Source organism: Vicugna pacos, chromosome X (assembly GCF_048564905.1).
Source record: "Vicugna pacos chromosome X, VicPac4, whole genome shotgun sequence".
NCBI classification, from domain to species: domain Eukaryota; kingdom Metazoa; phylum Chordata; class Mammalia; order Artiodactyla; family Camelidae; genus Vicugna; species Vicugna pacos.
The window spans coordinates 77,315,130-77,339,194 of NC_133023.1; the positions used below are offsets into that span (position 1 = coordinate 77,315,130).

At 42.1% G+C, this 24,065-nt stretch overlaps 1 protein-coding gene across 1 annotated transcript; it reads right to left on the reverse strand.

Moving 5' to 3' along the window:
• Nucleotides 1–3,094: 3,094 nt before the first annotated feature.
• LOC102545703 (nuclear RNA export factor 2) lies at nucleotides 3,095–20,874 on the reverse strand. Its single transcript, XM_072956351.1, has 22 exons — nucleotides 20,788–20,874; nucleotides 19,676–19,764; nucleotides 12,339–12,522; nucleotides 11,953–12,106; nucleotides 11,263–11,346; nucleotides 11,044–11,148; nucleotides 10,850–10,930; nucleotides 10,644–10,713; nucleotides 10,400–10,488; nucleotides 10,173–10,280; nucleotides 9,887–9,996; nucleotides 8,439–8,475; nucleotides 7,986–8,054; nucleotides 7,845–7,900; nucleotides 7,599–7,706; nucleotides 7,419–7,477; nucleotides 7,194–7,309; nucleotides 7,058–7,100; nucleotides 6,413–6,485; nucleotides 5,708–5,890; nucleotides 3,500–3,560; nucleotides 3,095–3,364 (listed from the first exon to the last, which is right to left on the reverse strand). Exons 1-22 carry the CDS (start codon nucleotides 20,844–20,846, stop codon nucleotides 3,320–3,322), a joined length of 1,983 nt encoding a protein of 660 aa, XP_072812452.1. The 5' UTR covers nucleotides 20,847–20,874; the 3' UTR covers nucleotides 3,095–3,319.
• Nucleotides 20,875–24,065: the final 3,191 nt, after the last annotated feature.

Sequence of the window (24,065 nt, forward strand, 5' to 3'; positions counted from 1 at the left end):
CTGACAAAGGCTTGATCTCCACACTATATAAGCAGCTCATACGACTTAGTAAGTAACAACCAAATAACCCAATCCAAAAATGGGCAAAAGACCTAGACAAACAATTCTCCAGGGAAGACATAGAAATGATCATTAGGCACATGAAAAATGCTCAATATCACTAATTATCAGAGAAATGCAAATCAAAACTACAATGAGGTATCACCTCACACCAGTCAGAACGGCCATCATTCAAAAGTCCACAAATGAGAAATGCTGGAGAGGCTGTGGAGAAAGGGGAACCCTCCTACACTGCTGGTGGGAATGCAGTTTGGTGCAGCCACTGTGGAAAACAGTGTGGAGATTCCTCAAAAGACTAGGAATAGACTTACCATATGACCCAGGAATCCCACTCCTGGGCTTGTATCCAGAAGGAAATCTACTTCAGGATGACCCCTGCACCCCAATGTTCATAGCAGCACTATTTACAATAGCCAAGACATGGAGACAGCCTAAATGTCCATCAACAGGTGACTGGATAAAGAAGAGGTGGTATATTTATACAATGGAATACTACTCAGCCATAAAAACTGACAACATAATGCCATTTGCAGCAACATGGATGCTCCTGGAGAATGTCATTCTAAGTGAAGTAAGCCAGAAAGAGAAAGAAAAATACCATATGAGATTGCTCATATGTAGAATCTAAGAAAAACAGAAACAAAAACAAAAACAAAAAAAACAAAGCATAAATACAAAACAGAAATAGACTGTTAGACATAGAACATAAACTTGTGGTTGCCAAGGGGGCAGAGGGTGGGAAGGGATAGACAGGATTTCAAAATTGTAGAATAGATAAACAAGATTATACTGTATAGCACAGGGAAATATACATAAGATTTTATGGTAGCTCACAGAGAAAAAAATGTGACAATGGATATGTATATGTTTATGTATGACTGAAAAATTGTGCTCTACACTGGAATTTGACACACATTGTAAAATGATTATAAATCATTAAAAAAATTTAAAAAGAGAAGCTACATACTGGAAATAATGCCTCTTTGAGAAGTCAGTCCCATATGAATTCCACAGCCCCAGCCTCCCTGACACCCTATCCTTAAGCAAAGTTTGCCAGGGCCAAGGGAAATGAACAGAGTAGCTGCCAGTAGCTGCCACTACAAGAGTAGACTCTCTTGGCCAGGACTTCCATTTGCTGTCTTCCATCCTAATAAGCCTTCACACCTCACACTTCACACAATTAACAAGCAAATTAAGAATGCCAAGAATAAAAGAAAGCCATTACTAGATATCCTACAGAAACTTAATGCATATCAAGTGAATATTATAAGCAGTTTTATGTCAATTCATTTGACAACAAAAATGAAATGGATACAAAACTGTATCTGCATTATGATCCTATTTATATAAAATGCGTGTACATACATATTTATGAATGCACATATGATGAATTGCTCCAAATGACACTAAGACATTGGTATGCTAATTTCCATAATCAGAAACAATGTGAGGGTACCTGTTGCCTCACAATTTTAGAAATAATTTTAAAAAGCACAAGCTTTACACCTCAACATTTATATTTCCAAGAACTTGTCCTGCATGACAACTTGCACATGGAGACATAGAGAGAGAGAGACAGACAGAAAGAAAGAGAGGGGGAGAGAGAGAGAAAAAGAGGCAGACTTCAAGATTAGCATTTTCCCAGAATCATGAGACCAAGGGAATTGAGTTGGGGCAATTGTCAGAACAAGTGAATGGAAGACTGTGGCATCTGAGCTGGCTAGGGAAGGAGGCCAAGGATGTGGAAGCCTGATGGTATAGAGAAAGTAGAGGGGCCATGTGATGGGTTCCATGTTCCATGTCCACAAGGGAATTCAAACAGCTTGGGGAGCCTGAGCTGAGACAAATTGTGCAATTATTTGCTTACATACGAGACTGCCTCTGTTCCTCATGATACGTCTGAGAAGTGTGCACTGCGGTCTTTGTTCTCTAGGTGAGAAGGCTGAGACTTGTCTCTGATCATTGAGGCACTACGTGGAATAACATGGAATTACTCCTTCTGTTATGCAAGTGTCCCCTTATTTCATTTTTTAAAGGCATTCACAAGCCAATATATGTATCCCTTATGTAAATGAACATGAAGAAGTGAAAAGTAAATAATTTATGCAAGACTCAAAAGTGGAGGCATAATTTGTAAACTGGTGGTACCTCACTTGTGTCATAATTTATAGAATTGTAACTTGCAATTTGGTACTGCTATTATTTTAATTTCAAAAATTACACTTGCTTGTTGTCTAAAGTGCAAACACTATGTAACTGCAGAAAATAAGTTGGGCAAGTGTCCCTTTCAACTCTTGCCTCCAATTCTGAACTGCTAGTTGACAGTTGATGAGAAAGTTGCACAGAACTGACCATAATGTGAGATTCCACGTTACTGTTGTTTGTTTGGAAGTGAAATGAAACAGCCGAACCCCCTCAAGCATATGGACACGGAGCATATGGTGTCAGCTCTATGAGAAACGAATGGGCAGACAGACTGACTCTCCCCCACCCTCAGGTGCTTGAGTGAGATCCCTCCCACAGTGCACCTTCAGAAAGGGGGAGGAAGCAGTACAGTGGATGGATGAGAAGCCCTATGGAAGAAAGGTTAGAGGTGTGAAAAGGCCTGTTTCTCATTCACCTGTGTGTAAATTTTAAAACTGTTCATGGTATGGCCTTTGGAAATATTCAAATGATGAGGAATAAGAAGTAAAATATGTGTGCATTTCCATTTTCTTTCCTTTCTTCCACAGTCCTCACCAGCCAGTAGGCATCCCTTGCAAAGACCCTGTTGTTCCCGTCAGGTGCCTGCTTCTGAGAGCCTCCAGGTAGAACATCTGACTGAGCCACACTGTCTCCAAAAAACAATCCCTGGATGCAGTGTGTGCCCTTCTCATTAGAATTTATTGACAAACTACCTATGAAGTCAAGCCCGATGCATCTGCTAGGGACTGCCAGGGTCAATGGGGATGGGGGAGGAGGGCAGGGCCTTTTAGTCCTGGACCCACTGGCTCACTGTTGAGGCAGGGAAGAGAGATGGAGGACACACAGCATGCAACATGCAACATCACTCTTTATTAAGAAAATAAACAGCAATCGTGAGTATGAAAATACACAGAACAACTGACCCTTCAGGTGGTTATGTTACCTGGCCTACAAGATAACTTTGGCTTCTTAGTTGGCCAGGCCTCCAACCTCAGCCATGGGCGTGGCCTGAGGCTGGAGAAGAGAGAAACAAAGATGATGTGGATGTAGACAAAGAGTCATCCAAGGGCTCCTTTTAGGGGATTTGTTTGAAGGCCTCCTCTGGGATCTTGCCCTCGGCCTGGAGAGAAGGAGTCAGGATATTAGAAGAGCCAGTTCCCAGAGTTTCACCCCCAGGACACTGGCCTCCACCTTCTTGGCTTTCCTGAAGGCTCAGAAATGTTCATCTTTAACCCACCTGATTCCCAGACCTCACCTTGAACTTAGTGAAGACCTGACCAGCTCTGGTGTAGTTCCAGTCATTGTCCTGAAGGCACCTGCAGTGGGAGAAGAACAGGTGATCTCCATTGGTTCCACAGTACGGACATGCTGACCGTGCAATTCCACCGCTAAATCTATGCCACTGTCTTGCTGGGACACATGTACCAGTAAGAGCACTATGTGTAATGACGAAGAAAGACCCAGTGAAAACCAAAATACCTACCACTAGCATTCATTCCCACTAGAATTCAAAACAGAAAAGTAGAGCTGTGCCAAAGAACAAGGAAACTGAATATATACTGATCAAGAAAGATGTTCAAATAGCAGAAAGGGTAATTAAGAAACAATACTATTTACCATCACGACCTTTTGTGGCTGGCTTCTTTCACTTAGTGTTTTCAAGGTTCATCCATGTCATGACATATATCAGAACTGTATTTTTTAATGGCTGAATAAGTCTACTGTATGTATGTACTAGATTTATTTATCCATTCATCAGCTAAAGGACATTTGGGTTGTTCCCACTTCTTGGCTATTATGAATAATGCTGCTATGAACATTCCTGTACAAGTTTTAGAGTGAACATACGTTTTATTTCTCTTGGTATATACTTAGGAGTGAGATTACTTGGTCATATGGTAACACCATGTATAATATTTTGAGGAACTGCCAAATTTTTTTCCAAAGTGAATGCTCCACTGAACCTTCATACCTATAATATATGAGAGTTCTAATTTCTCCACATATTCACCTATGCTTATCTTTCATTTCATTGATTAAAGCCATCTTAGTATGTGTGAAATGGTATCTCACAGCTGTTTTAATTTTTATTTCCCTAATAGGTAATGATGTTGAGCCTTTTTTCGTGTGCTTTTTGGTCATTTGTTTATCATCTTTAGAGAAATGTCTTTTAAATCCTTTCCCCACTTTTCAATTGGGTATTTATCTTTTGACTGTTGAGCTGTAAAATCCTTCAGTATTCCAGATAGTAGACCTTAACAGATATGAGATTTGAAAACATTTTCTCCCATTTTGTGGGTTGTATTTTCACTTTCTTGATAGTATCCTTTGATGCACAAAGCTTTTATTTTTGATGAAGTGCAATTTATTTGTTTCTTTGGTTGCTTGTGTTTTGGTGTCATTATAAGAAACCATTGCTTAATTCAAGGTCATGAAGATAAACACCTATGTTTTCTTCTAAGAGATTCTACTTTGTAGAGCTTACAGGTCTTTGATCCATTTTGTGTCAATATTTGTATATGGTGTGTGATGGGGTCAAAATTCATTTTTTTGCACGTGAATACCCAAGAGTCCCAGCACCATTTGTTAAAAAGATTATTTTTTCCTCCATTATTTTTTCTGGCACCTCATTGAAAATCAATTGGCTACAAATGTCAGGGTTTATTTCTGGACTCTCACTTCTATTGCATTGGCCTATCCAAATGTCAGTGCCATGTAGTCTTGATTACAGTACCTTTGTAGTAGGTTTTGAAATTGTGGGGATCAGGACTTGTGAATCCTCAACTTTACTCTTCCCTTTCAATATCGTTCTGACTATTCTGAGTCCACTGCATTTCCATGTGAATTTTAGAATCACCTCATCAATTTTTGGAAAGGAGTCAGCTGGGGTTTTAATAGATATGGTGTTGACTGTGTAGCGCACTCTGAATATTATTACCATCTTAACAATATTAAGCCTTCCTATCCATGAACATAGAATGTCCTTCCATTTTTTTAAGGTTTTTTTTAATTTATTCACTGTTTTGAAGATTTCAAAGTATAAATTTTTCACTTCTTTAGTTACATTTCTTCCTAAGTATTTATTCATCTGATGCTATTATAAATCAAATTTTTTCTTAATTCTGATGTAGGATAATTCACTGTAAGTGCATAGAAATATAAATGATTTTTGTGTATCAATTTTGTAGCCTGAAACTTTGCTGAACTTGTTTATCTATTCAGATAGTTTCTTAGTGGATATCTTAGGATTTTTCATATAAAAGATTATGTCATCTGAGCATGATACTGTTTTAAAATTCTTTGCATATATTATCATAAAATTAAGATACATTTTTCATGAGCTTACTTTTTTCTGGAAGTAAAATATCCAAATACTTATTTTTTCAAATTGCCTGTGTGTTCATATTATTCACTCCCTCAGTCTCCCAGCTTCCTCTTATCGCCATGCACACCCCATACTCACTTCTGAGACCACTGGAGGTTCATCTCAGACTGGGTGGAGAAATCTTGTACCATTTGCTGCTGCTCCTGGGATAGCGTGGGCATGGAACTAGCAGAGGGTGTGGGAACTGAGATGGAGAAAGTGCTCAGGGTCTTATTAAGGCTGGTGTCCCTCACAAACAGCTCGTCATTCACAATGAAAAGACTGAAAGAAAAATAAGCCCTCAGACAACTGGACGGATGGACCACCCACCACACCCTCAACAACAAGCCACTCAGCCACCAGATTCATCCCATAACCTTCCTGTGTCTGTCCCCGAGGATCTTTGGATTCCTATATCCCCACAAAGCCCACCTCTGGGAAGTGTCTACCAGCTTCATTAGATTTATAGGTTCATCTTGAAGCCAGGGAAGATTTCACATTTACCCTTTACAACAGCCCAAGGAGTAGACAGTCTGATCCCCGCTGTCATAGGAAGACACTGAGTCGCACAGAGGCCACGTGACTTGACCAAGGTCACACAGCCAATGAGTGCTGGGACCAAGGAGAGAAGCCACATTCCAGTTCCAGAGCCCATGCCCTTCTTAACCACTAGGCTAGACTGCTCCTTGGATCTACCTGCTGGCTTTCCACAGTATTGAGAAAACCTAAGGTGGGCACCACCACATTCCCACACCCCTGAGCCCAGGCTGGGACAGGGGTTCCCACCCATGATACGGCACTCACCTGGAATAGCTGGCAGGGATAGAGATGAAGGTCCGGGTGAAGGCACGAACAGAACCCTGAGACCTTCCTTCCACTTCAATGACAAAAAGCAAACATTAGTACCCCCGAGAGCCCCACCTGCTTTACATGCTCATACAGGGGTCTGCAGACAGAGTCTGACTGGAAACTCATGCTGAGGGGACAGGTGCTCACTGGGGGCCAGGGTGTTGGGAATGTGGAGGGCAGCTATAGGAGCAATCTGATCCCAGGGACAGGACCTCTACTGTGCGTGGGCCCGTGACAACCACTTCACCAGTTCATTGATGCATTTGTCACTGCTGCCCAAAACATGGATGCTAATACCTCATTCTGCAAATGAGGAAACTGAGAGGTTAAGTAATGGTCCCCGGATCTCATAGGAAGGCTCTGGGATGAGAGCCATCAAACTCCACAGCCTGTGTCCCTAACGCCCAGGGTGTGCGGGGCAGACAGGCATGAACGCAGGTCAGACCTGGGTCCTTTGTGGGAAGAGCGAGGGCTGGAGAACACAGAGGGGCCGGGAAGAGAAGGAGAGGGATCGGGGTGGCTGGGAGGGTGCTGAGAGGGAGCCCGGCCAGGGGCACGGAGCAGTGGGGCATCTGGGGACGGGGGTCTACACACACTCACCTTCCTTGAACACCCCGTTGACAGAGAAGCAGAGCATTGTGTCCTGAAAAGGAAGAGCCCAGGCGCTCAGTCACCACCTAAACCTCCTACCCACCTGAAGCAACTGGTCCTGCCCAAGATGGAAGCAGATGCTCACCGTGTGGAGCCACATGTCCACCACGAAGGAGCTGAAGTCATGCTGAGTTTTGGGCAACAGGCAGAGGGAGTGCACAATGTCACGTTTTGTGTGTTTCAGCAGCTGGACCCGCAGGTCTGTGGGGGGAGGACAAGCGAGGGAAGGTCAGGGGCTGCCATGCCCTGGGCTCTAGGACTGACCCCTTCCTGCCCCTTTTCCCGCTCCATCTCCCCATCACACACTCACAGGGGTCCTTGAGCTTCTTCATATTCCTACTGTCCTTGACGTACTCCCACAAGCTGCTCCTGGGAGAAAAAGAGAAGCAGGGGGAGGTGGGCGGCCCCAGTGTGGGAGTTTGCAGGAGCTGCCCTGCGTCTGCTGGGGAGCCACACGGCCCAGGAGCAGAGTGTGAGCTGTGATACTCACGGAGCTGGGTCCTCGGGGTTGAAGGGAATGGTCAGGGAGAAGTAGGCCCTGTGATGGTAAGCACTGAGGAGACCATGTCGGTCTCCAGAGTCGTAGATCATGTAATACCTGAGAAGGAACAAGGAAAACAGGCTGTCTGTGTGATCTCGACCCAAGTGAGTCTTGGAAGTCCCTGTGAGGGACGGTTCTTGGGTGGCCTGGGCCATCTCAGAATTCCCTGTTTCTCATAGTCCCAGGGGTACTTACTGCTGCAGGAATGTCAGGATCAGATTCTTCAGCATCTCAGATCCATTATAGTTTTCCTGGAATCAAAAGGCATTCGAGGATATGTGGCTGATAAAGCCTGCCTTGCAACACTGCAAATGTTATTTGATTCTTCTTCCTCACCTTGCAGGGCTTTACTGCATAGGGAGTGTCAATGTCAATGATAATTGGTGGGGGTAACTCCTTGCCATCCTGGGGAAAAGAAAAGGAAGTCAGCATTGGGGACTAGGGAGGCAGCCCTGGATGATCCCAGAAAAGGACAGGCCCAGGAGGGTGAGGGTCAGAGGTCAGGTGCAAAAGAGCCCTGGAAATTCTATGGGCAATATACAGTGGGCGTCTTCATCATGAGGTCCTAGAAGTGTCTACTGTTACATGCAACTTTAGTTGTGTGTGTGTGTGTGTGTTTATGGATGTTTTTTCCAGGGAGTATATCCATGTCTTTTTCAGGCATCCATGTCCCCTAAAATGGACAAGGGTCTGATGCAAACATGTAATCTAGGCAAGACCCAAAGAGCTTGAGGGCATCTGCAGAAGTCACCAAGTTAGTAAGAGACAGTGATGAATATAAGCACTTACCAGGCGTAACAGCTTAGGGAAACATTCTCTGATGGCACTGTCCAAAACCAAATACAGAGACAGGTGGTTGATAGTTCAAGGTTGCAGCGCTTCTTTTGAGTTAAAACACTGACACCATAAACAGACATCAGTGTGTTCTGGCCCATCCAGCAGCCCCCTTTGCCCACCTCAGCCTCTGATTTTAAGAGTTTTGGGTCCACCTCCCTGCTGAGCACTAAGCACCTGTCATCTGAATCTCTGAAAGGCAGTCTCCTCATCTCTCTCAACACCTTCACTTTAGTATTGCTTCCTATCCTCCCTTCCTTTCCCTACCTCCGGGTTACCTCTCACCTAGACTACGCTGACTCTCTTCTCCAGTACCCCAAAAGCAGCATTTCAAATCCATCCTGCAGGGCTTCCTTCCTCTTCTAGGCACCCATGGTAGGGATGGTAACCATGCAACATGTTGGGCTGGGGGCCTGCTGGATGCTGGTTGAGTCTCTGTCACCTGTGTGAGCTCAGTCTGAGCTGGGCGTTGGAAACAGCAGCCACAGGGGCAGACCTTCCCCAGAAGGAGTAAAGGGTCAGCTCCCAGCTCAGTGTGGGGCTGAGTGAGGGTCTATGCCTCCCTCTCACGAGCACTGTCTTCTCTCCCAATGGTCCCTGCACCTGTCTTGCTTGGTTCTTTACCTGAGGAATCATATCTGTCTCAGGCTGCCCAGGGCTCCTCTGAAGGACCAGGCAAGATGATGTGATGTGTGTTGGGATGGAGGGGCAAGTGTCCCCGAGAGGCCTCTCTTTCTGTCTCCTCTACTTCCTCTGCCCTCTGCCTTCCACTCCCCCTTGGGAAGCCCTCTGCTCACTGTCTGTGACAAACTTCTGGCCCCTTGACTCAAGGAACCCTGCTTCTTCCACAAGAAGGGCCCAGCTCCTGGTGTTGGGCCAGAGGAACGGATGTCATGTCAGGAACCACCAGGGCTTTACCCTGAGTATGTGGCAGGAAAGCCCCCTTGTCAACCTGGGGTTGGAGGGAGGACCGTCTTGGAGGAAGGGAAAGAGGACTTCTCTCAGAATGGGGGAGGGGAGCCCCATATCAGCATAGAGTTGGAAAGCCTGTCTCAGCCTGAGACCCTGAGCTGGAGGACCCTTCTCAGGCCAGGGAATCAGCATCTGGCTCCTCGTTCTGGTGACGGGGGGAGTCCCACTTTGTGGAGCACGCTCTTGGGAGGACTTGGTAGAGAATGCTGGGTGCAGCGTTTGGAAACAGACCCCAGAGCACCTGAAGAGGTGAGCAGGTCAGAGGAAGGACACTCCTCAAATGTGAGGGACACAGAGAGAGCAGAAGGTGGGGTCTGTGCTCCTTCTCGAGTACCTGGGTTGTCCCTTCCTGCACACATGCGCTCTCAGGGGCAGTTCAGGCTCCCAAGGGGGCAAAGGTCCCCGGAAAGGTGCCAGTGGTTATCACCAACCTTACGTAGGTGGAGTGGTCTGGGAAGGTGCCACACAGTGGGTTTCCTTGCAACCACAGCTCTTCGAGATCCAGCCCTTTCATCTTGCTCAACTCCCAGGCTGACTTCAGCTGAGAAATATGGGGAGGAAATTGGAAAACGAATCCCAGGGAAAGAGACACTTCCAGATCCTGCACCTCCACCCCCACCCTCCCTGACAGGTACCTTCGCCAGCCTCCTGTCATCACTGTGATGACCACGACTCCCCAGCTCTCAACCCAACTTTGATCTGGCTCCCTCCTCTCACCTCATTTTTGCAGAGGTTCAGAATCTTGACTGTGGGGGCCATCTGTATAATGTCAGACAGGCCATCCAGACGGTACAGTTTGTTGCTGCTCAAGTTCAAGGACAACAGCTTTGGGGGGAGAAGAGTTAGAGTGACAGTTACTATCTAGGGCCTGGGAGACCAACCTGCCCTCCGCCCCATGTCTTCCACCCCTTACCATAATACCAGCACTAGGCCTACAGCCTCACCTCAGGGAAATCCTTTTCGATGATCTGCAGGGTGGCAGCCATGCAGTTTCTTCGATTCAGAATTATATCAATATCATGGCCCACCAAGTCTTCAGGAAGCCGAGGGAAGTGAATCAGAAGGCTGAGTGGGGTCTGGGGCCAGCACTAACCAGCACCCACACCACACACGTTACCCTCCCTAAGTCTCCCTCCAGGAAGACCCCTCTGCCCTCCCCTGTCCTAGAATTACTGCTGTCAGCCATACCTGGGTCAAAGCGGAGATTCTGGAGGTCAAGGGCTTGCTGGGAGACATTATATCGTTTGTTCAAAGTCAGCTGCAGAGAGAGATGGAGAGAGCCACTCTGAAGCTGCGATGGTGACAGGAAATTTGGGGGCGAGGGGAACTGGGGGCTGGAGGAAGAAGAGGTGGGTCTGAGTGTTGGCACACCGCATGCCTTGAGTCTACACTACCTTTAGCTGCTCCATTTCTTTTGGCTCCAACTTATTCAGCACAGAGTAGGGAACAGTAGAGGGACTGACAAAGATAGCCACCTGCAGGAAGAAGAGGTAAGGTTAGTACCAGGAACTTTAGTTCCAAAGAAGAGGACCAGCCCCTGGACTGTCCTGTCCTGGGATAAGGTACAGGTAATGCCCCTGACACACACCTTTTCATTCTCCTCATCACAAATCTTGTAGCTGACATCCTTCAATGCAGAGGCAGTGCTAGCACCCTGGACAAAGAACCGAGCCCGGTTTTTCACATAGTGGAACTGCAGGATGGGGAGGTAACAATAAGTTCAGAGGACAAAGCCTTTCCCGTCAGTGGGCTCCCCATCCCCCCTCTTCCCTCTGCCCACTCATCTGGCTTCACCATCCTCTCTTACATCCACTGGAGTGAAAGGGACACTGCATTGGTTCTGGATTGAGTTCATTAGCCACATCTTGTCATAATTTATCCCATAAGGAATCTAAGGATGAAAAGCAGGGATGGGAAAGAAGCGAGACAACATAGAATTAAGACTGGAGAACAGACCCAACACAATGTTCTTTTCCGACCTTCTACTGAGCTTGAAAGGACTTTTAAAGAAGGGACCACTGGCATGATTTCTTATGTTTGTGCCTAATATGGATTTACTAAACACTCTTTCTCTCCATACAAAGCTCTCCTCGAAATTATCAAGGTGTTAGAGATGATCTTTCTTAAAGTTTCAGGAGATCCTACCTAGTGCAGACACTGCCTGTCCCTCACACAAGGTCTACAGAGACTCGACACCCCATCTCCCACACTCAGCTTGCCAAGCTGAGACCTCCAGTGTGGAGTTGCTCCATATCCTTGGCAGTAGTTTCCATCTTTGCCTTGAGACAGTCTAATCTGTTCTCCTTATAGTCAGTGTGTTCTCTTTATACTGTTTCTTTGAATTTGCCCTTAGATGAACAAGATTGATAACTCTTAGCAATATAGTACAGATTATAAACTGTCCCCAGAAAATAAACTAGTGTCTCTACATGAGACCAACACAATTCTCCCTGACTTTTCTCTCCTAAACATTCCATAAATTTTTCAGGACACTCACTGTGATCTTGAACCAGCTCCCTGGGGTTCCATCTTGTGCGTTCTCTCTCATTTCTCTCTGCGGAGGTTTTCTATCTCTCCACACAGTAACACGGATGCAGCCTTCACTATGACATCTCACTCTCCTCTTGTTCCAGTAGGTGGTATACGGAGTGCTGCAGGGGAATGTGGAGAGAAGGAGGGTGAGTGGCCATAAATGCTAAGAAAGTCTTCCGTACAGCCTTGCTTCTCTGACACCAGGACTATGATTAGGATTACTTAACCTCTATTCCACTTCTAGCACACTTCCGTTTTCCAGTGAGAGAAGAGAAAGAAGAGCATGGAGAGTGAAAGGGTTGCACAGTCCTAGGGGCTGCTGCATGCAAACTCTGCTGCCTGGTCACTTACTGTCTCACTTGGGGGTCCTCCTGGACATCCCCCATCACCATGTTTCCATCCTCCTCCTGGAGGTGTGAAGGCTGAGGCTCACATCCACCACGTTCATAACGAGGGCTCCTCCTGCCAAAATTACCTCGGAAAGAACCCCAACCTTCATTTCTTCCTTGACATGAGCTACTACCATAACTGTATTCTGAAAGGGGAACAAAAATACAAATTTGAAGACACATCAGTGGTTCACTTACCATGTACCACATCTTAGGCTAACATGATGGTAGGGAAAACAAAGTGCCAACCTGCCCTAAGGGACCAATCACACACAACCTACCTTAAGGATCCAATCCCACAAATCCCAGAAAGGAAACTCTCTGCCTGTGCAGATAGAAGGCACTATCAGGGGAGGAATCAAGGGGGAGCAGCAGGAGGAGGAGGAGAAAGAATTAGGAGAAGAGGAAAGAGGAAAACCGTGTTGAACCCTTTAAAACAATGGAGCAGGATTTATGAAGAACAGAGGCATATGCATTCACAGGTTAGACTGGACACCAGTCATACACCAGGAAGGCACCTGAATCTTGCCTCCTCTCAGGACTTTCTAATAATCACACCAGTACTTGGGAAGCAACCTCTCTCATGCTTCCCAAGTCCATTCAGTCACCAGACTGATTCCACTAACAACCAGCAAGCTGTCCTTCCTTTGACAGTGCAGTTAAAGCATTAGTGTCAGGTAGGACTGATGTAATAGCCTCCTAAACTGTCTCCCTCTCTCCAGCCTTGCCCTCAGCAGTACACTGTTTGAAATGCCCAGAATGAACTCTCTTTTGGACCAGCCTGAAACGTCTTTCAGCTCAGGAGGCAACTCTTCCTAACCTCAGTTCTTCTATAACAAGTGTCTGAACGACAACCTGGAATGATGTGTCAAGTACCATTTCCAAGTGTTTAGGGATTCTTCTTTTTTCTCTCTATTACTGACTTCTAATTTGACTCCATCATGGCCAGGGAACATACTCTGTATGATTTCAATTCTTTTGGAACTTACTGAGGTTGACGGTCCAGAAGATGGTTTAACTTGGTGAATGTTACATAGACCCTCAGGGGGAACAACTGTACTCTGCTGTTGTTGGGTGGATTGTTCTATTTATACCATGTAGATTCTGTCAGTTTATTGTGTTTTTCAGATCTCCTATATCCTTGCTGATTTTTCTCTCTAGCAATTGGATCACTTGGTAAAAGGAGAGTGGGTGTTGAAGGCCCCAAATATAATCATGGACCCGGCTACTTCTCCTTTCAGCTCCATCGGTTTTTGCTTTGTGTACTTTGAGGCTCTGTTGTTTGGTGCATCAAATTTAGGATCGTTATGTCTCTGTCGTGGACTGATCCTTTTATCATTATGCAATGCCTCTCTTTATCTCTTATTCACCATCATAACTATAACTGCTGGGTATATTTCCAAAAAAATTTAAAGTAGAGTCTCTAAGATATATTTGCACATCCATGTACATAGCAGCACTATTCACAACAGCCAAGATGTAGAAGCAATTAAAATGTCCATCGATGGATAAATGGATGAACAAATTATGGTACATACAAGCAGTAGAATATTATTTAGCTTTTTAAAGGAAGGAAATTCTGTCATATGCTACAGCAAGGATAAACCTTGAGAACATTATACTAAATGAAATAAGCCAGTCATGAGATGACAAATACTGTATGATTCTACTTATAAGAGGTATCTAAAGTAGGCAAATTTATAGAAATGGACAGTAGAATGTGCTTACCAGGGCCTGGGAGGAAGGAGCAAAGGGGAATTGCTATTTAATGTATAGAGTTTCAGAATTGCAGGATGGAAAAGTTCTGAAGATTGGTTTTACAACAATGTGAATATACTTAACAATACTAAACTGTACATTTAAAATTGGTTATGATAGTGAATTTTATGTTATTTGTTTTTCACCATAATTTTTAAAACTGCATATTATAGTATGATTACTTAAAAGGAAATATTAAGGAAAGTTTATGTTTTGGTATGTAAATACAAAGAAGTCAAGGTAAAGGAACACGGGAAAATACCAACTGTGTTCATAAATAAGTAGCTGGAATACAGACTATATATACTTTCATGTTCATGCTTTAGTTGTATAAAAGGCTGGGTGAGGGTTTTTCCAGGTGCTTGGGAGGAAGCACTATTCCCATGACTCATTACACAGCATAATAGAAACAATTACTGGTAATCAGATCCACCTGTCTTCTCTCTCTGATTATTAAACTAATCACGTTGAGTGATTCACCCAACTTCTGATCTTAAATTACATATATGTAAACATCAAGATTTAGAGCTAACTCCCACCTTGATCAAGATATAAAGCATATACCATACTCCAAATGATTCCCTCTTAATCTTTTCATTTCCCAGATCCATGTAAACCTTGACCTGTGTTCAGTCTCTGTATATTCATTTTGCCTGCTAGGAGTTTCTTATAAATGGAATCATACATACTGTACACCTTTGTGTCTGGCTATTTTAAAAAATTATATGAAACACTTTTTTTGTGTGGAGGTACTGGGGATTGAATCCAGGACCTCGTGCATGCTAATCATGTGCTTCTACCACTGAGCTATACCCTCCCCACTGTGTCTGGCTTTTTTAAGTCAGTGTAATATTTTGGAGAGCCATTTATGTTCTTGCCTAATTTATTGCTGAGTAATATCTCACTGTATGCATTGTAGTTCTCAACCTTGTTTATACAGTAGAGTCACTTGTGGAGATTGAGAATATCACTAGCACCAGGCTACATTCACAACAATTAAAGTGGAATTGGGGTGAGACCCAGGCAACAACATTTTCTAAATTCTCCACGTGACTGCAGTGTGCAACCAGGGTTGAAAGTCACTTCATTAAAGTATCAGCTTTTGGTTTATGCTTGCCAGAGATCCTAGGAATGGATACTACCTCATTTTGCTGGCTTTCCACTCTGCTGTTTTAGGGACTCAGTGATTTCATTAGCTTAAATCAGAGATTGGCAAACTACAGCCCATGGGCTAAACCTGGCTTGTGGCCTATTTTTCTACAGTTTGCAAGCTAAGAATGGTTTTTACATATTTGAATGGTTGAAAAATAATATTTCTCGACATGTGAAGATTATTTGAAATCCACGTTAGTGTTCATACACAAAGTTTTATTGGACCACAGCCATACTGTGTCCATGAAGGCTTTCACTCTACAAAGCAGAGTTGAATAGTTACAACAGGGACCTAATGGCCCACAAAACCTCAAATATTTGTGATCTGGCCCTTTTCAGAAGTTTATCGAGCTCTGGCTTAGGAAAGTGTCCTTAAAACAAATGTACAGTAACTGTGGTAAATGTCTGATGGTCCCTTTGGCTAAGTCTAGGAAGATTTACTGTAGTTACTTGTGACTTCATTGTACAGTCCTTCCCCAGTAGTCCATTCATTAAAGGTGTTCTGGGTCAAGTGTGGGAACTGAGTAAGGGATTACCAGTTGCCATCAAGATAGCTCAAGTCACCAGATCTAGAGATTTACTTATTTATATTTTATGTTCTTATATTTTACTATGAATAAATACTTATTTATCTATTATTCATTTTTATGCTGATCAAATGCAACCTTAAAGGATGTTCAGATATTTCAAGATCCAGAGGATCTGTTGATCAACTAGCCACCTTCAAAGGTTGGTATAGATCAAACCAACGTGCAAACCCTTTTGTACTTGCTCCTTATTAAGGTAAACAGCATTCAGGTTAACACAGGAGCTTAAGTGCTCCTACTGCGCCTGCAACTCCAGAATCCCCACATCCCCACTGAAATGAGGGTGACCATGTCAATGACAGGATCTCCCATCTCATCTGTGGTCTACACAAGTCAGCCACCTCAGAACACTTCAAGATGAAGATGCCCTCCTCACTAATATGTTTCTCAAAGCTGTGGGGAAGGGAGTGTCCTCTGAGTCCCTACAGCAGGTGCATGGTCCACCGACTTACATTGACTTCAAAGGCATTTCCACTCAAATGACCGCAGGTGGTGACTCTTGCAACTGTTTCACCATTGCGTGCCATGGAACACCAAAACTTCATGCCCCCATATCAGCTGGATCCTTGCTATCTTCAGATCCACCTTGGCCAGATAACTTTTCCCAGATCCCCACTTCCTTCAGGGCCTCTGGCTTGCAGCCAAATTTTCTGTCAAGTACTCTATTAATCACAGTCCCCACTTGCCTCTGTTAGCTATTTATTCTAGCTATTTCATTAAAATAAGGCATCCTTAATAAAAACATATTATATCACTTACAAAAACTCTGTGAGGTTCATAAAAGCATGCTTAGATGCTGCAAAGCCAGGAGAAGCCCACTCAAGCTACAGGACTGTTACAGCTGAAATACTATTGCTGTCTACACGCTAACCAATATGTATGACAGAGACTGAATTCCAGGCACTCTGTGGTAGCTGCCCATAAAACCCAGACACCTCTCCCACCATATGTAGCTGGTCCTGCACGTGGCTCTCACATTACTCAGTTTTACCTCCAAGTTTCACTATGATGCATATGTTTAATACACAGAGATCCTGTTTGGGACTCTAGACGCAAGTAGGGGGTCTAACACTAACATAGCTCTGCATTCTTGTTTTTAGCTTTCCAGTCTCCACAGTACAGGAAAACATACAAAAATGTTTATGAGTGTTGGAAAAGTTGCGAAGTGAGCCAATTCGTGGTATATTCCATAGGATTTTTTTTTGCTATTGTAAATGGTATATTCACAATGAAAATATTATTTTCTATTTGTTGCAATTATTTTGTGTATATTAGTCTTACAGCCAATAAACTGGTTAGTCTCTATTATTACAATTTTCTGTAGATTCTCTTGAATTTTATGTGAAGGCAATTATACTCAGTTTTGTTTCCTTTCACTTTTATACATGTATTAATTAATGTATATATATTGTGGCTTACTGCAATGTCTAGGAGACTCAGTAAAATGTTGAACAGAAGTGATTACATGAATCACCTTTGCCCCTTCTGATTTAAAATGGAATGCTTTTAATGTCTCACTACTATGTATGGTATATGTCGTAGTTTTTTTTAAATACCAATTATCATTTTAAGGAAATATCTTTCTATTCCTGGTTAGCTGAGAGTTATTTTTGTTGGTGTTTAATCTTGATTGGTTATTGAATTCTATTGTACACCTTTTTTTCTGGAATCTTTGTGATAATCATTCTTTTCTTGCTCCTTTAGCATTATGGATCTCCAAATGTTAAGCCAACATTGCCAGTCTGAGATAACCACAACTTTGCCTTGCTGTATTGTTTTAGCCATTGCTGGATTATATTTGCTATTATCTTATTTCTAATTTTTTTGCATTTTTATAACCAATTAAGATTGACTACTAATTTTGCCTTCTCATGCATTCCTTGCCAAGAATACTGTTGATATTAATATTCTGTTTCTTCAATATAAAAATTTTCTAGAATTTACCCACCTAATATAAATTTTCAAATTATCAGCATATCTTTTTCATAATATTATCTTTTACATCTTTATTGTAAGTACATGGATGACACCTTTTTCATTCAAAAGTGGCTTATCTGTGCCTTCTAATTTTCTTGACCTATCTTGCCAAAGGTTTCCTTATTTTTTTTATATTTTGAAAGCACCAACACCTAGCATTTTTATTCAACTCTTTTGTATCTGTTATCAATTTCATTAATTTTTGCTCTTTTTTATTTTTTTTCTTGACAATATGGAAAGGCACAAGATTACTTTTATTAAGTATATGACAAATCAACAGTCTTTTCATCTACCATCAGGTTTTCTTTTATAATTGTTATCCTTGAATAGCATGGACAGCCAAATATCCAATACATCTAATTACTTGGAAAAGACCTGTGACTTACCAGTGCTGGGGATTTAATCAAGCCCATTGTTGGAGTATCAGATGATTAAGGGAGATGGAATTGCAGCAATGAAGTAAAGGAATTTCTATGATAAGTATACATGAACTTCATTTAAGAGGGTAGCATACAAAAATGTAGAAAGGAGTAGGAGTAGAAACAGCATGGACTGTGAAATCATATATCTCGAATGTGTTATGTCACTTACTGCCTATGTGATTTTAGGCAAGTACTTAATCTTTCTGAGTTTCAATTCCATTATGTGGTAGTCAGTAATGCTGTTTGCCACGAGTTTCCATTTCTCCCTGTTCTGGGGACTTGGCAGACTGCACTTCTTAACCTCCTTTGTTTGGGCAGGGCTGTGTATGTGACTAGTTCTGGTTAATGAGTTGTGAGTAACATGTGTTATTTCTGGGCCAGAACATATGGTTGTTGGTTTGAGACCCTCCAGGGCTCTCTCCCCCTCAGGCACAGTGACAGACAACTTTCTAGTTGGTGGCTGCTCTGCTAGTTTGGGTCTCCAAGTCATTCCAATAAGAATGGCTCAGACCCTAAAATGTCCACCATCCTGTGATGGACATGCACCTGCCATCAACATGTAGTGGGAATGAGGAACATGCCATTGAGATTTGTGGATTGTCTACTACCATAGCATAATCAAGCCTCTCCTGACTCTTGTATCTTATCTGTAAATTAACATCCTCTCAGGATTTTTCTGAAGATTAAATTAGATAACTTATATGACAAGGTTATCAAAGTGCTCAACATATGAGAGGAACTGAAAAAAATGGAACATACAATTATTAAATAATAACAAACTGTTTAAAGTGTGGAAAATTGGTATAAAATGAGAGATATTTCATCTGTTCATCATTACGGGTAAGTTTTATCATCCTTTCAAGAGAAGGGCAAATATTCATTAAAAAAAAGAGTAGGGCATTTTATTTTATATATAAGATTTCCTAATGACTAGCACTTATGTGCTTATTTCTTGCCATCATGATATCAGAAACATAAATTGAGGTTATATGTAAAGAATGAAAAAGTGGAAAGATTCAGCAAGAGAGAGAATGACTAATAAGACAGAGTTAGCAATAAGTAGTTTTTTTAATGAGAAGAATAGATTATAATCATTAGTAAATATACATTACATTATCCTTAGTAAACAAAAGTACAAGGTATTAATGTGGTAGAAGAGATTTAGTTTGAACAGGCTTTCTCAAAATGTTTCCTGAGAAACACTAGTACTTCAAATGGTCTGTGGGAAAATGTTCCATTCCCAGAACAGTGAAAAATAAATTTATATTGTTTTTAAGCCACCCAATTCGTGGTGTTCTATCATAGTACCCTGAACAGAGTAAGACACTACCCCTCTCTCTGAGATTCAAGTTGCATATTAGCATATTATCTTTAAAAATATGGCAATATAGAAATTCTTTTACCTTCATTTCTGCATGTCCCATATTTCTTTGATGGAAGAAAACATTTTTGTTGCTGCTGTCTCTCAGACATAGCTGTTTGTAGAACAAACCTGAAAGTGTTGAAATGAGAGAAAAATAAAGTGGCTATTATATAATAAAAATATCATCCCTTTAACTATCTCTCAAACAATAATTAAATCCCTCATAAATGTAAATACAACCTTTTATTTGCTGAACTTTACCGTTAAGTGCCAACTACATGACTTTTATGAACTGCATCACCTATAATTTTAATTAATATGTTTTTCTTAAATAAATTCACTACTTTTTTCCCACACAAAGAAAAGGAGGGAGTTTTCAAGGAGTCTAAGAAGGAATGGCTAGAAAATCAGGAGGAAAATCAGAAGCTAATAGTGCCTGGTTGGACTAGTTTAAGCCAGTTGGAGATCGCAATCAGAAAAAGATTGAGGCATTCCACCCCAAATGCACTTTGAAAAACTACTGAACAGCAAAGTAAATAAAAATAAATCCTGAATTTTCACATGATGGCTACTTTCACACTTTTATTGAAAAAATGTTAAATTCTTAAAAATAAAAACTCTCTCCTTTCCTCTCTCTATAGAACCAATTAAGAGACAGAAATTAAGATCAGATTTAGAATCATCTCTACAAATTGGCATCTAAGAGGTCTCTGGCATCCTTAGTAACTAACGCGTTCTGAGGAGGGCAGAGGAGGGTGCTGTACTGTAGACATTGAATGTGGAAGGGCGATAGGTAAGGGTAGGGCTTTAGTGTGGGGGAGGGGAAGGGAAAGGGGAACGCGGCGGGGAAGGGGGGTGGCCAGGGGGAGGGGGAGGGGAGGGGAGTTCCCACCAGGGAATCCCACCCCCTCACCCAGTTTCCAGAGTCAGGTTGCTAAAAGAAGTCCATGAACTCCTGCCACCCCATGTCCCGCCAATTCTCTGAGAAAATTTCTAGTACCAGCCGGCGCCCTTCCTACCGAATACTGCCCACCACAGCAGGATATAAAAAGTTGGTGGGAAGACTGAGATTCGAGCCAGGGTCTCATTTAAATTCTCTCCCTACGCCCCTCAGCCAGGATGCGGGCCTTAGTTCTAAAGATCTTCACCTACCAGTCTGTCTCCTCAGAAGGCTTAGCCGAGCTACCGTTCAGGGGACTCTCCTCACGCATAAAGGGCGCATCCTAGGGCGCACCCTGGGTCGCAATCCTACAACGTCACATGACTGCGCAATCCACGTAACGTGCCACTGCGCAGTCCATGTAAGGCGCCACTGCGCAATCCATGTAAGGCTTGTGTGGCGAGGGGAGGGGCGGGGGAGGACGGCTTAATGGAAAGATCCAAGTGACCTCAGGGTTCAGGAGCCCTCAATCCTTACCTGACTGAGAGAGTTGAGCCTCACAAGACCACAGCCTGTAATATGCCATAGGATTTACATGATCAACAGCGATTGGAGAGCTGCAGTGTTCACGCAACTGTAAAAGGCTTTGCCTTCCATGTGATGGTAGGAGCCACGTCACTGTAGACACATAGATCTGAAGATTTTGGTGGCCAGCAATCTTCAGGAGATAGAGATGACTGAGCTTGCCATGTGACCAAGGAGCATATGTAATCACTGCATCCATATTACCCTCAGAAGGACTTGGAAGGCTAAGACTTCCACATGCCACTAGCTAGTAAGAGCCACATGGTAGGACAAATCCATAGTGATGGGCAAGGTTTAGGAGTCCACTTTGCTCTAGTGAGTTGAAGAGCTGGATCTACAACATGATCATATTGTCAATATGTCCAGGGAGACTACATGAGCTCAGAGTTCAAGAGCTTATGGTGCTGACATGACTAGTACGTCTGGGCCTGCTGCCTAACTGTAGTCCACGTGATGGTAGCATACACATGACCACAACCTTAGGAACCCATAGTGCTCACAAGCTGGGTCAGCTTCCTGAAAGCAGGGTACAGTGAAAGTAGGGTTCTCCTGGCCGCATGTTACAGGAGACCATTCTCTTAATGAGACATGAAGATTTGAGGTTGCCTACATTTCCCAGCTCCCCATTCACAGTGGTGCCTCTGGGTGATCTTCCTTAGCACACAAACTTGGGTTTCACCTGCCCCACCCCCTTCTTTAATGTGCTAATGTGCTTTAGTTCACCTTTTAAATGTGCTAATTTGGTTTTTTTCTAAATAAACATGAAATTTAATACATAAATGAATACTTAGCAATGAACTAGGTCATCCCTAAAACCATAACCATGCCATATTGTAAGGACTACTTAAAAACTTAAGGAGTGGGTACAGGTAAGAATTGTTGACTTAATTTTATGCAAGTCTAAGAGAAATTAAAGCAAACCTAGTAAGTGGATTTTAGTTATTAATTTTTAAATGTATATAATGATTACTATGTGTCAAGCACTTTAAAATATTAATTCATGTAATAGTGGCAATTTTGTAAACTAGATGCTATTGTTATTTTTCCAGTTTTCACAGATGAGGAAGTTGAAGCACAGAAGTGTTGTCACTTGCTTATGAAGTCACTGAATTAATAGATGGCAAGCCAGGGTTTACCCCCCAGACACTCTGGCTCCAGACTTTGTGTTTTGATCACTCACGAGATTATCCAAAGAAAATTAATATTAATTCATTATTCAAACCAACTGGAAAGCCATCTTCAGTTACTGAAAAGTTGAGATCATGGAAGACCTCTTTGAAATGCCATTTAAATCATTTCAAGTACTACCAGTAATTTGATATAATCAAAGTTGAAGCCAATTAAGGACCTCAGATTCATTTTAATATAAAAATATAAACTTACACTTAATATGTGAAATATTTGTGTATTTAAAAGGTGGTATAAAATGCTAGATGTTAGTTGAAAACATTTCTTTTATTTTTAAACACTATAAAGAGAAATATTGCAGACTTTGAACATCATGCCTGGCTCTTGACAGAATTCCAAAAATTAAAAATGAGTGGAATCTGAATTAGACAATAGCTTACTTATATTTTGTCTGTGTCTTCCTAAAAAGAACAGAGAAAAGGGAAAGAAGATATACAATATAGTTTTTTTAAATTGCAGTTTTATAAGCACCTCTTTTGCTAATTTGTGTGGAAAACTGAAGCTTTGTCTGTATATCCAAAATAAATTTAATGTGATCTTTCTGGTTTACCGGCTTAGGCAAACTTAATACAGTACAAGCAGTGGGATTATTTTGCTAGAACCCTGCAACATGGTATGGCTACATAAATAAACTGAAGAAAATACAACAGACTAAATTTCGCACCATGTTTAGATTTGAATATACTAGTTAGTAAGGACAACAGACTATGTGTTTGTAGTTTTAAGCCTATTGAAGGAAGTTGTGAATTTTTAGAGTAACTGTATTTGGGCAAATTGGTGTTCCTTAGATAATTTTGGAAAATTATTTAATGGACATATGTAAATGCAGGATATGAAAATGGAGCCATATTTACATTATGAAACTTCAAGTTGGATTTAGGAATCATCTATATACAATCACAGGATGGAATCTCATATCAAGACCTGATGTCTGTCCCAACTCTAGTTTCTGTAATTGCCTACAGAAGGACAAATCTACCAATGGTGATTGAGATTGACTTCTTCCAAAAACAAACCCTGGAGTTCTAATTACAACTTTTCTTGGGAAAAGTCAGATATTGTTCTGTCAGTTCTAGTAGTCATATCATTTATTCTTTCTCTGAGATGATTATCAGGAGTTTTTCTTAGGATTAAAAATATATTAATTTACATCAGTGGGTGCCTGTCAGCCCTTTCTAGTATAAATTGGGGAAGGGAAGCTAAGCCTATGGATAAACACCTATATGAACACAGCTTATACGTGCTAGGCAGTTTAGGCACTACATTTATCAGGCACCGTGTCTATTCAGGTGAGGCAGGTTGATAAATTATTCGTCTTGAATGCTATTTGGCAAGATTTACTGAGAACAACTTTTACTTCTCTTATACTTCTGTTCTGTGGTGGACATTTTGGAGGTCACTGCTAGTGGCTTTACTTAACACAGAGAAATGGGCAAAGGGAATAACAGTTGTGATACTGTTAAATGCAAATACTCAAATGCTTTGGGTTCAAACACAAACACGTACAACTGAAGTAGAGATGCTATGTGAGTGTACTCTCAGAAAGTAAAATTGACTTAATCTGGTAATATTATCTGAGGGGATTTATCAGGTATGGCTGTACCTATATAAAAACTATAATCAAAACATGTTTTTATTTGTTCCTTTAAGTAATTCATTCATTAACTAGGTCAGTGTCAAGAAATGGGAAAGAAGAGAACCAACTGTAGATAGGGCTCCCTGTCAAAGTGCTCAATGGGCTCCCCTTCTCCGCAAAAAAAATGTAAAATTTAACAGC